Consider the following 13,425-nt stretch of genomic DNA (forward strand, 5'->3'; position numbering starts at 1 on the left):
CTAGCATTACATTTACATTTACATTTAATCATTTAGCAGACGCTTTTATCCAAAGCGACTTACAAATGAGAACAATAGAAGCAGTCAGGTCAACAAGAGAACAACAACAGTATACAAGTGCCATGACCAAGTTAGTTAGTCTAGTATAGAACGCATAGGTAAGGTTTTTTTTATTTTTTTATTAGATTATTAGATTTATATTTTGACCACCACTCTTGGTAAAGCCTAGGATTTATTTCTAGACTTAAGAATACACATAGGCAGTCAGTGTGGCTTTATTACCAAACTAACTGTCAGTACATTTCCACACGGAGAAACTTCTGAATTCCCTCACTACCTTTTTTTCTGCAAGCAAATCAAAGACATATGACTCCTGCAAAATTTACATGCATGAGACCCCAAAGCATTTACCTGTAAGGCTATTTAAAAAATAAACGTGATGTCTTTCTGTAATTCCAGCCAAAGACTTCATGTAGGCCTAATGAAAAAATAATTTGAACACAAATGCCTCACAATGGCATTGCTCCCGCTAATTAAAAACACATCAGGTCCAGAGGCAATGGAACATACATTGAGCTGGGTGGAGAGTTTAGGGTGTTTCTGCGGTTTAACAATATCAATCTGTCATCGAATCTCCCCTTTGTCAGGTTAAAGCTTGTTAAAAGAGGTACCTTTTAACAACGTTCAAAAATTAAAATGCTACGCAAAGCCCTCCGCACGCTAAACAAACTGTCGGGAGAAGACGCGAGTCAAAAGGAGGAGAGGAAGAAGATGCAGCAAAACAATCTCAAAGAGAGGCGCATTTCCTTTCAGAACCCTCCTGGGGATGTTTCTCATCTTTATACCTCACCTGAACATCTAAAGCGCCAAGGTTTTGGACAGAACAGGGTTACTGCACCATCAACAGATGTCAAGGTTTGTCTCAGACAGTTGAGAGAAAACTGGGTCAACTTCTAGGGGTAGATTTCTGCAATTTTCAATCTCTTTGCGGGAGGAGTGCCAGCAGTGAGCACAGTGCAGTTGAGCACATCAGAGCACAATGTATGCTTGAGCATTTTACAGAGGCTAAATCAGGCTGTGTAAATTCTCCTCCCGCTCCTCCATGCCCACTTCGAATTTAAGCTTTAGCACCGAGAGAGGAAAAACATGCACTAATACAGAAGTTCACGTTAAGAAAATGATACTTCAGATTCTGATTGGACGATCTGCATTCAAAGCTGCTGTTAAAATGCCCTTTGAAATTGATATACACCACAGGTTGTGAATGGTCAATGGACTAATTGTTTATTCTGATTCGTGATTATTGACAAACTAGTGATATTGCCATTTGACTTAGGGCTGGGCGATATATAGAATATTAGCGATACTATCGGAATAATTTTGACGACGATGTACAATTTGAATATATCGGGAATATCGAATATTTCAAATTCAAGCATACTTTCCCAAAAGAACGCGCCGAATGTCCAAAAAAGGAACCTGTAACTGCTGACTGCTCTACGCCCCTCTACTACGAGAGCTGTAATGATAGCGGTTGCCAGATAACAAGAGTTTAAATCTCCGAATCAGAGCTCCACTGTTACAAGGATACATTTTCTTTCCGGTGTTTGCTTATTTTAAACAATCTGGCAACCATGCGCACGTGCTCACTCCTCATTGCGGAAGAGCCGCTGACGATAATCTGAAAACACTAACAAACTGGAATTGAGCGATCTAATTAAAGCGTCGTTCAGCCGGTCTGTGTTCTGTCGTGAGATCTCAACTGTATTGTTTGCATTTGTGATCGCAAAATGAATGCACTTACTCGACCGCTGATGTTTGAATAGAGAAACATAGGCTATGGCCATTTGGAATTACTATTGGGGAATTTCACTGATATGTTTACCAGTTTCCATAATATAGACAGAGAGAATGCAAAAGTCTTTGGTATTCATTTATATATATATTTATATATAAGAAATAGCTATGTGCTTCAGCAACTAGCTCCCCATCTAAGAGGGTTTTTAGTGTCAGTAGGAACAGTTTCATGCCACAGAGCTTCTCTTAAAACCACAGACAGTTGACAGACTTGTGTTCTTAGCTTAAAAACTTGTTAAAAAATTAAAATAAAATACTTATCCCAGTTGCATAGTTTAAATTGTGAATTGCATGCACTAAAAAGTTGACAGAATGCACTTTCTGTAACTGTTACTTAATTTGCACTGCTTCAGTTACATATAGGCCTACATGTATTCATTAATAAAAAGCAGTAAGTGATCTCTTGGTATAGATTTTTTAACTGCTTAAATTAGCTGTTTAATCTAAATGGTTTTTTTTTTAATGGGCAAAAGAAAATCATGTTTTATTTTTTATTATTTAAATGCAAAGCATTTTGACAATATCGAGATATAATTTTTTTTTGTATATCGCCCAGCCCTAATTTGACTTTTATAAAAGTTCAAAGTAAATACACTTGCGCCAGTGTTTCTGGTGGCCTCAACAAATATCTTAGAGGGACTGCAGATGACTTACAATTTAAAATAGGAAAAACAACCATTAACCAAAACATCTCAAAATCAATATTTCTTATTTAATTCATTTCGAAATTTTTCTTCAAATGAGGAACCAAATGGTCCTAAAAAAAAAAAAGGTGATTTCTGAACATTGAAAAGTAATGTATGTTAACAAAAATCTTCATGGATCTTCTTTTTTAGGAAATGTATGTGCATTTTGATAGATATGCCAAGCTCTAAAATATTTTTAGCTGGTATTAATGTAGAAAAATATTTTTTTTTCCAAGTAATTCTTAGTAAATTACAAATAACTGAAAAAAAAAAAAAAAATCAAATCACAGGACCTTTGAATATTGTTGTGAATGATGAGGGTCCTGAAGGCAAAAAGTTTGAGGGCCACAAATTTAAACACATTAAAAGTTAACTCAGACTAAAAATCACACCAATCCAGTTTTTCGAAGGTATGGTTCAGTCATTATTTACTCACCCTGACGTCATTTCAAAACCTGCGTCACTTACTTCTACAGATCACAAAAGATTTTTGTTCAACTCAAAATATCTTCTTTTGAGTTCCCCAGAAGAAAGTAATGATACGAGGGTGATTAAATGATTTAGAAGAAGACTATTAGACTAACAAAGACAGAACATTTAACAGATGTGGTATAGAGCTTAGATCGGGCCCAACAAATCAAGCCCGACCCTACCCGAGCACGTTGTGTCCGAGCCCGGCCCGGCCCGACACGTTCACTGTAATTATGAGCCCGAGCCCGATTTAAACCCGACCATTTTTAATATGTGGGGCGTTATAACCAGGGGCGGCGCCCGATTTTTTGCTTTTTTTTTTACCGCAGGTGCTGCTGTGCTAGATCATTTAGGCTACGGGGGAGCTGCGCAGTTATATATATATATATATATATATATATATATATATATATATATATATATATATATATATATATATATATATATATATATATATATATATATATATATATATATATATATATATGCGTGCCGCATTTAATCCACGAGACAAAGCCAACACATATGGTCACTCCCCACGACTAGTTTAAAATGTTTCCATACCTCCGATTTTCCTCCAAACTTGCTCAAAGTTAATTCTCCTGTTTTAATTTTTTTCTTTGCTTTTTTCCATGTTGCACTTATTCTACTGAATAGTACAGCACGCACAGCAGGTGTGATGCGTCACGCATGCGGGACTGCGAGTGGACGAGACACTGCGCATGACACGTGACGTGCTTTATCAAGGGCCCGACCCGGCCCGAGGATGGTGGCGGAAAATATCGGCCCGGTCGAGCCCGGGCTCGGGCAGAGAATCTAAGCTCTAATGTGGTAACATGCATTTAACCCTACAAATATTCGATTATACACACCACGTAATGTATACATGTGAGACAAATAAAGCTTGCAGCTTTAATGCACAAAAAGCTGCTGTCGCTTGAATATAACGGTGCTAAAGTAAAACGTGACCTTACTACAGTAATAGCTTATGAACGCCTCATACCTGGAGTGGCTTATTGCTTTTGATATGTCATTGTGAAAGCACCTGTCGATATTTGCTTTTAAATCTAGGATGAAAAGCTTTGTAATCTTCAGCAGAGTCTGTTCAAAGGCCCACATGCACCACTTTCTATTCCAGCAGGACAAGGATTAAAGTATTTAGCAGTCACATCTCTAAATCCCATTTTGCTCATATGCAGGGACTCGAGGCTCTGATGCATCAAGTGATTTGCTGTAATTTTCACAGCATGGCTTAAAAGCCATGTCTCACCAAATGAAATGATGTCGGTGCGATGCACAATACGAATGAGAAAGGACACGTGTGCTAAAAGAGCACAACAGGCCATCACAACCGGTGGCGAGGAATGCCTCGGGAATGTCAGAGCACAAAAAATTCATTACAAAACACAATACCTGAAGCATACATTCCAGTGCGCTCGCTCGGCGCGCAAACCATGGGTGGCATGAGATAGAGATCTGAAAACATTCAGATACAAACCAAATCTATACACAGCTGTGGGCTTCAAAGTGCATTAGATCAGATACGCAAAACGTCCCTGAACGCATCAGCTCAATCTATGCCACAAAACTTTGTTGGAGCGTGTGCATTCTTTCTTTCTCACAAAATATTCCATGCCGTTTCCTCCTTTGTGCACATTCTAAAGAGAATCCATGTTGTGGTTCTCGTGAAGAAACCTTTATTCTGCTGCGAAGCCTGCCATTCAAGAGACACCTGCATGGAGAACACAAAGAGGACCCACTTGCACCAACTCGCAGTAGGCAAAGACAACGCTGCGACCCACTATCTGTCTTGCTAACTCAGTCGCAGCTACTTAAAGGTTTCTGCCTATACTGCATTCCTCTCATCTCCTGTGGAAGGATGTGCTTAACTCCGATTCCCTTTTTATCTTTTTCTTCTGCACCGGGAGGGGGGAAGGGGGATGGAAGAAGAGAGAGAGAAGCATTTCAAAGCTGCAGGATTTACCTGTACTCACGGTTGTCCTGATATCTCTTACTGTTGGCCACCCGCTGAGGCACGGTTTCCATGAGCAGCTTCTGGGTCAGCCTGTTGCTGGGAGTGGGGTCGCTTTCGTGGTTCTGCCCCTGTTCCTGGTCGCAACGCCATTCCTCGTCTTCGTTCAGAGTTGGCAGGTAGCCCGGCAGGGCTTTGCCGTTGCCTGACACCGAGCTCTGGTCGCTGAACAGTTTGGGACTTTCTCCGCCCGTCCTGGTGTATTCCAAGTATATGTCGGACTTTAAAAACAAAGGGTAGGTGTTTTCTTCCATCATAGTCTGAATTTCGGTTTGCGCCTGGTCGAACATGGCGGGATCGATGTGAAGCTTCATCACACAGTCCTTGATGAAGCTCTTTGTGGCCGGTTTGATCTGCCGGGACACGATGCCGTTGTTATCCAAGATGTACTTTTTGTAAATGGCTTTGGCGAGCTTCAGCATCTTCTCATTGCCTTCGTTGGCCTCCTGCTTGCGGAAGCCGCTGCAGGCGAACCAGAAGTCCAGCATGTCGGCGCACTCCTCCTGTTTGAGGAAAGTCCTGAACAAGTGGATGCCATCTTGGTCGTCTAAGAGCGAGTGCAAGGACTCCGCCCACTTCAGGTAGGGGGGCGTCGGGGAAGCGCTACCCTCGGGCTCGTAGCCCAGGTCCAGGTCGGGTCTTCTGGGCGTAGCTATGGAGGTCTCGTTCTTGAGGCTCTCACTCTTAGACGAGTAAAAGCTGTGGCTGTATTGCCGTCCATCGCTGGACACCAGATCGCCCTCCTCCCCGGGGACCGGGGGTCTGGGGGCATCCTCAGTGAAGCTGCTGCCCACATCTGGCGGATAACAGGCCATCTCTTTTACGCTCATGCTCACAGTGTCCCTGCACCCTGTCCCAGTACAGCCCACAAGGCAGAAAGTTTATATCCAGACTTCTATTAATGCCACTGCGAAAGAATTCCTCCTATAAGAGAAAAGAGAGAGAAAGAGGCATGGGAAAAACCATTCAAAAACACTCAACACAATAAGCTTAAAAACAATGTGTAAAACAGTGCTGCCGATATGTTCAAGAACCAAATAACTGATGCAAAGACTTCTACCTTAATGTGTCTAACATTTCATACAAAAAAAAAATCCATAAGACAATAGCATTTTAAACAGGGCCAACAGAGTGCAACCAGTAACAAACTGATTTTAAATCATATTTCACTTTGACATACTGTAGCAGATGTATCAAGCAAAACAATCATTTTTGTACCACCACTTGTAACAAGAAGCAAAATAAGCATTTTCCCAATTTAAAACCTGTGCACTGCATAAAAGAATTGGACAAGGAGGTTATTTTATTTGGTTACACTTTATTTGAGGTGTCCTTGTTACAGTGAAGGCTAATTATACATGCAAGAACGGAGTAATATTCATGAACTGCATGTACTTATTATATGGTTAGTTATATGGTTAGGGCTTGGCTTGGGGTTACTTGCATGTAATTATGCATAGTTAATTGTAATTATAATAGTAAGAAAATGTAACGTGTAACAAAGAAAAATTAAAACGAAGTGTTACCTTTAATTTGAACAGTTACAACAGACAAATAATAATAAACAACATGTATTCATTATTAAGTTAGATGCTTGCAACTATGCATAATTTACTGTTAGTAAATGTAAAGTGTGACAAGGACACTGTTAAATAAGTAACGTTACTAAACATTTTCAATTAATGATACATCCCAATAATGGCTCGGTAAACCTTTTGGGCCATCTGTACAATCCAGGTTTAAATTAAACACTGCAGTGCTCTAAAATCCCATCAATCTTCCAGTGGCCTCAGGCATCTATCTTAAAGAGAGCAAAAAAATGGCAGCCATCATGGCACAAACACTCTTGAACTCACCGGTGACACGCTTTACGACACCAACCATAAACCCAACACTTTCAAGTTCCGACCTTAGAACCTGTGACTGACCGCCTGCCAACTAGACTTCGTCTGATGTTCTTGATAAGCGAGCTAAGGCAGAAAGAAACCTTGAGCTCTCCCAGTCAATAACTTGAACTTCAATGGCGATGAGCTAGCAGGCTAATCCAGCACAAGACGCCAATTCACAAATATTTAACGCGCACTGACGCCGTTAACTTAAAAACAAAACACCACAGGGGGTTAACCCGAGGAGCCTACTAACTAGCTACAAAACAAAACGCCACGATAAGTTAGAAACATAAATAGAGCGAACATCAACCGCTTCAAAGAACGCGACGCGCGAGGAGAGGAAGTACGTGCGGCGCGAGACCTTCCCAAACAAGTGAGCATAGACGGCCAGAAACACTTTCACCATCTTTGAGTGCCCTAGCCGATGTTTGCACCGAGCTTGTTTTGTGGATTCGACTCAACTAGTGCGAGAACACGTTGTCACAGCCATCTTTAACCACTACAAACGTCAATATATCAAATCATCCCACTTACGCACGGGAAAAAGAAAAAAGCGGCCATCTAAAAACGGCTCGCGCTCGATGCGTTTTTCCTTCGCTGACGACATTACAACACCCCTTTCGCTGCCCTCGCGCTTTCTGCTTTGAAGTGAGCCCCACATTCATCGCATTCATGTCTCGGCCTCAGCAGCAGCAGCAGGAGCGGATGGGGGAGGGGGGAAGTAAGAAACAAACTCCATACACACACACAGCCAGGCCCTTCCGCAGCCCAGGGACTAGTGTGCAACTTTGCAACACTGATTTTCGCACTCCACCACGCCGATAACACGCTTCACAAACGCGCACACGACCTCGCAGAGGATTGGGACGCGAGCGGCGAGAAAGCGACGGTGCATTTCATCTCTCCGCTACCGCAAACCCCCATTACACCCGAAGCCAGGAGGAGGAAAAGAAAAGTGTACCGTACTGTAACGTTACCTGTGAGAACCTACTTTCCGTTTCCGAGCGCATCGGGAAGAGCGTTGTATGCGGCGGGATGCGAATCGTGTCATCGATGCGGAGCTCGGAGTTTAAAAATAACAAAGAAAACAGTCGCTTCTCCACCTCTCCATTGCTGTCTCTCACACTCCTGAGCCCGTGTGCGAGTGAGAGTGTGTGTGTGTGAGAGAGAGAGAGAGATGTGCAGCGCCGCGCATGGACAGAAATCAGACTGCCGCCTGGAGAAGAAGAAAAAGATGAAGGCGAGGAAACCCTGGAGTGTGAGGAGCGCCTTCGCGAAGTCATTGACACTCACTACGCGGTGAAGGTTCGCTCAGAAACACGTTTAGACCATTTAGAGGCGATCAGCGCAACGAGGAGAATGATTAAAATGACATATGCATGAGGAGATGAGCTAAAAGTCTTCTGGAAAATGATGTTTTACTTTACATTGAGCAGGTCGCCCCCTCACGGACGCCGCCATGTTGACGTCACATGACCAGGCGTGTCATACAGCTCACCTGCTACTAGTTCTGCTTATAATATTGTTTAATTTGCACTTTATGATCTAAACCAAACAAGCATACTCTAATAATATAAAAACAAACTGTTGGAAGATGCACTGGTAGTGCTCTGTCAGGGGTGTTTTCTAGCCTTTCATCAGTGAAAATAAAAGTGTGGCCATATTTGGATGCTCTTTTTTTAATAGTGTTTTGGGTATAAATGGATATGAATCACTTTTCCCCAGCTCTTCACAAGTTGTCGATGCAATAAAGAACTGCTTTGTTGTTGACAAATGATAGAAGACATTTTCGAGTTTTGTTTCCTATCTGTTTTATTTTTCTCCTGTAAAATATCCCGTTATTTCTTGCGATGTTAGAAACCGCTGCAAGCGATTCAGTGAATGAGTAAACTGTCCTAATGAATAAAACTGAATCGCAAACCATTTTTAGAGCCTGTTTGACCTATTAGATCAAAACAGTGATTCATTCACTCATTCTGACTCTAAACTGCTTTGTCGGTGTAGGGTAATCATTATATAAGCATTTATCAATAATGTTTCTGGGGCACAGTGGTATTTTAAAAAGGCCAGGACAATTTTACAGACATTGTATTTAATCCTAAAGCAAAACACATAATGCGTAATTCAAAATACGGGTAAAACTCATGCATACTTCATATTTACACAGCAAACAGACCTTTAAATATTACATTGAAGCTGTGAGGCATAGAAGTACACTGGATTGGACTGTTATTCAACAACTTTTTTTTTTTTTACTTGTGAGTTTTAAAAATGATGTGTGATCTAGGACCTTTATACAAGGCATGGCACTGTAAAGACTGCTAGTGTTACAATGCAAGTATATAATGCACCCCCTTTTTATCCAGATAAAATTCAATATGGCATCTATAAGTTTATTGAGTCCTATTTTTACGGCTTTTTCTTAAAGTCTCAATATTAGAATGAAGCCTGAGTCAACAGCGTAGTCTTAAGTGATCAGCATGTGTGAAATCCACTAATTATAAAACATAAAAAAAATATCCAAACAAGCAATCATTCCCTGCTATAGTGATGAAACATAAGCAATGACCTCCGGCTTCAGTATATACAGACCAAGGATAAACAGCAGGACATCAAGCACAGAGTGCAAAATCACAACAGTCACAGCTGCCACACTGCAAAACGCCTCCAGAACCACCAACATGCAAAAAAAATCTTAAGAGTGAATGCAAGAATGTGCACAGTGCAAGACAAAAAAACACAGATGAAAAAGAACAAAACAAAAAAGAACTAAACAGCAATGCGAAGAGGCTTATCTAAACCGATAGGTCAAACCAAAACCACACTAAATGCTAACAAAACATACTGAGTGCACCTCTATTCATTTTGTAAGCATTCTGCACACGTGTCAGTCCGTTTGATTTAGACTCAGTAGTGTGCACACAGTCACTGTGGACTATAACCTTGAGGAAATTATCTCAGTTTTCTATCTGCAGTGTCATTGACACACATTTCATGGCTCTGCCGTGACAGCTTGGACATGCTATCTGTTTTTAATTCCTTCCAGCTATCAAGGTGCTGTAATCGAACCAAGTTTTTGAGAAGTTTGCCAGGTGTAAGTTAATCCCTTCCTTGTATGGTAGGTTCCTTTTGTGTGCAATGCACAAATATTATTTGCACATAAAGTTCTTCTTTAAATTTCAATGTAACATACCGAAAAATATATTACATTAAACCAAATCCTCAGCCTGAGCTTAGCACAATAAAACATGAGGAACCTGAGACCGAAAAAAGCCTCTGCATCTCTCTCAGAGAGAAAAGAGATTAGAATCAAGGTACATTTCCGATTGTATATCTCTCCATCTGACAAAAGATGAAAGCAATGTGGTAAAAGAAAGAATGCATGAGATTTAAACACCGTTCTTTTCTTTCAGTCATGCAGCAGGAAGTATGTGTCTTTATAATCCTGCTCAAGAATGGTTTTAAAGTCTTATAAACCGTACAGACATTACTGGAAATACAAATAACCCCTGTCCCATTTTTAGCCTATTGAAGGCTAAGAGCAGGAAATGTGTCATCAGACTGGACACAGACAGTTGAACATTGCACATCAGAGAGTCAAAACCTCTATGCAGAATGATATGCAGAAGATAATTCTGGATTTATGAGTTACTTCGGTGAAGGAATTCATGTCTTATGACTTAAAGCACCTGCCGTTGAAAAAATTAGCAGGCCTTAAAGACGAATTTTACTTTGTATGCACTGAACCTCTGAAGTTATGACTCAACACCTGGATATAATCTGGCATGTAATCTCATGGGTTCATTGCAATAAGATCAAAGGCTTTTGGAAATTGAAGTCCTGTTCCTCCTTTTTATGACTTTATTTGATTAGCTCATCTGAAAAAACGAAAGAGTGGGTTATGAAGAACCATGACTTTAATGACATATTACAAATTGCTCGTGGGAAATCAAGACTGGGTGTAGTTAGGCATTCGTCTCGGAATTTGACACACCTTAACTTTTTACAAAAGAACATTAAATGAATATTTGTCATGGTCTGCCTAGCCAAGGTCACCAAAAATTTGCTAAGAAGTTTTCATGACCATGCCAAATGAAACCTTAATTTGCTTTTTGAGTTGTGTACAATATTCAATAAAGTTATGTTTTATGCTCACTAAGTCTGCATTTACAGTTAAAACCATAATATGGAACCGTAATAATAAATGTAATTTATTCTTGATGTCATATGATTCTTCAGAAATCATTCTGATATGCTTATTTACTGTTCACGAAACATTTCTCTGTCATTAACAATGTTTAAAACAGTGTGCTGCTTAATATTTTTGTGGAAACTGTGATACATTCTTTTCAGAATAATTTTTTTTAATAAGTTTTGTAGCTCTTTAAATGCCACTATTTGATTTATAAAGTTTTATAACTTTAGAAATATCATTACTGTCACTTTTAACAAATTTAACATGTCCTTGCTGAAAAAAAACTATTACAAAATATCTATTATATATATATATATATATATATATATATATATGTATGTATGTATGTATGTGTACATATAGCCATTCATAACTATATATCTGCACTCAGTAAGTTTTGTTCCCATATGTCAGTTAGTTATTATGAATAAAAATGCATTACCTGAGGAAATCGGACGTTTCTGTCTTGTGTTTTCTGTCTTCCCCCAGCTCTCCCTCCACTGACAGAAGATTCCATTTCAGTACCATTGACTGTATCAAGTTCCAGTAAAAACGGCATCCTCCTCTTTTTCAGAGAAACCAAGGTGATTGTCCACAAAAAATCGGTCCATTCCAGGTTATCAACTGTGTCCATTAGAATCTGAAACACAGGTATGAAAAAAACTGTAATATCAAATATTTTTCAACAGAAATTTCCAACAATGTACTTCTTTAATTTTCTATTTTGGTTTATTTACACACACACACACACACACACACACACACACACACACACACACACCCAGTATATAAACCTTCCCCCTCAAACACTCTGTACTTTTCTATCATTTTTCTACTCTATCTACTTGTTTTGTATATATATAATGTGGAGGATTTCTATGTTTTCCAGTCAACAGACTATGCATGGACAAGTGAATACTGGGCCAGTGCTCAAATCAGATGGCATCAGCAGCTGCAAACTCAGATCTATCCTTGCCCTTCCTGAGGCCTGGCTTTGATTACTGGGCCCCCCACCACGAGCCAACACATGGCCATGAGCGCATACCAACTCAGTGCACAACCTCTGAGCAACCACTTGGAAACAATCAAGAGGTAAATAGCATGAAATAGAGGTGTTTGGAAACGGTTTGGAGAGATCGTGCAGATTAGGAGAGTATTTAGTAATTGCTCAAAGCCAGATTATTCTTGCCTTTGGAACTTTCACAAAGGGCGTTACAGTCGGAGGCGAGCAGGAATCATTGCCACAGAAAGTCATTTGGGAAACTGTAACCAGAGGTCGGAGTCACTTGGGTGAATGTCAGATTGTTTTATCGTTGTTCTTCTACGTATAGTGAAAGTCACAGTCCCGGAGGAAACTGTTGGAATCAGTTGACAGCTGTGTTTGGGAGCTTCTTTCATGAGTTTTGATGGAGGTTGTGACTTCTGCCACTCTGCTACCTGTTGAGTGGCCTTGGACTCAAAGACAAATGACATGACAGGTGCACTTCCAGCTTAAGTACCTGCTCCACTACAAAGCAGCTGTGGTGATTGCTGGTAGGTTGCACAAGACAAAGAAAACAATAGCAAGTCTGCTCTGAATTACACTATGTTTACTCATATTTTCCAGTTCTGCTCTCACCAGTGCAAAGCACAGCTTGTCCGAGGCTATCAAATAAACCCATTATCTTTTGAAGAATACTCAAATAAACTCAGGAAACTGTTACAGCTGCAAGGTCAGAATGAAGCACTTAAGGCATACATTTGGGATGTTTCCCAAGATGGATTTAGATCAATTAGATGCAGGCATGTGAAGAAAAAGAAATAGGTATAAATATAATGATAAACCAGTGCAACACCTGCAATTTGTTAATTCACAATGCACTCTTTGTAATGTTATCAGTAAATTTATGTTTTGACTATTAAGGTTTTTGTTAATATTTTCAATTCTACTTTATTTTTAGTTTTTTATCTATTTAGACTATATCTATAGTTTATTTTTATTTTATAATTAATGTTATTACACACACACACACACACACACACATATTTATTTATAAACACACACACACATACATATATATATATATATATATATATATATATATATATATATATATATAAATTTTCCTTAGTTTTAGTTGTTTCAATCACTCAACGTCAACCTGACGAAAATGTTTATTAAATGTTAAATGAGAAATTTTGCCTTTGGCAGCTGGCTTAAATAAAAGTCGTTTACACTTAAAGCAAAATCAGTTAATGTTTTTATTTTACATTTTTATGAATTTAGTTTTAGTGTACATTTTAGTTAACAATAAT

The 13,425-nt window shown here is 39.5% G+C and overlaps 1 protein-coding gene across 5 annotated transcripts in view; it reads right to left on the reverse strand.

Annotated features, from left to right (window-relative positions):
* The window catches only part of LOC132149737 (axin-1), a 47,582-nt gene extending 35,819 nt beyond the window's left edge, over positions 1-11,763 (reverse strand). Inside the window, exons 1-2 of one of the 5 annotated variants that reach the window (XM_059559161.1) lie at positions 11,573-11,763; positions 4,999-5,970 (exon numbers count right to left, since the gene is read on the reverse strand). In XM_059559161.1, coding sequence (XP_059415144.1) covers positions 4,999-5,876 — 878 coding nt within the window. In that variant the 5' untranslated portion in view covers positions 5,877-5,970; positions 11,573-11,763. Of the gene's footprint in view, positions 1-4,998; positions 5,971-6,902; positions 7,686-7,912; positions 8,382-11,572 lie in introns of those variants that run through there. The other 4 variants (XM_059559167.1, XM_059559151.1, XM_059559146.1 and 1 more) reach the window with 4 other exon arrangements.
* Positions 11,764-13,425: the final 1,662 nt, after the last annotated feature.

Source organism: Carassius carassius, chromosome 1 (assembly GCF_963082965.1).
Source record: "Carassius carassius chromosome 1, fCarCar2.1, whole genome shotgun sequence".
Classification (NCBI taxonomy): Eukaryota; Metazoa; Chordata; class Actinopteri; order Cypriniformes; family Cyprinidae; genus Carassius; species Carassius carassius.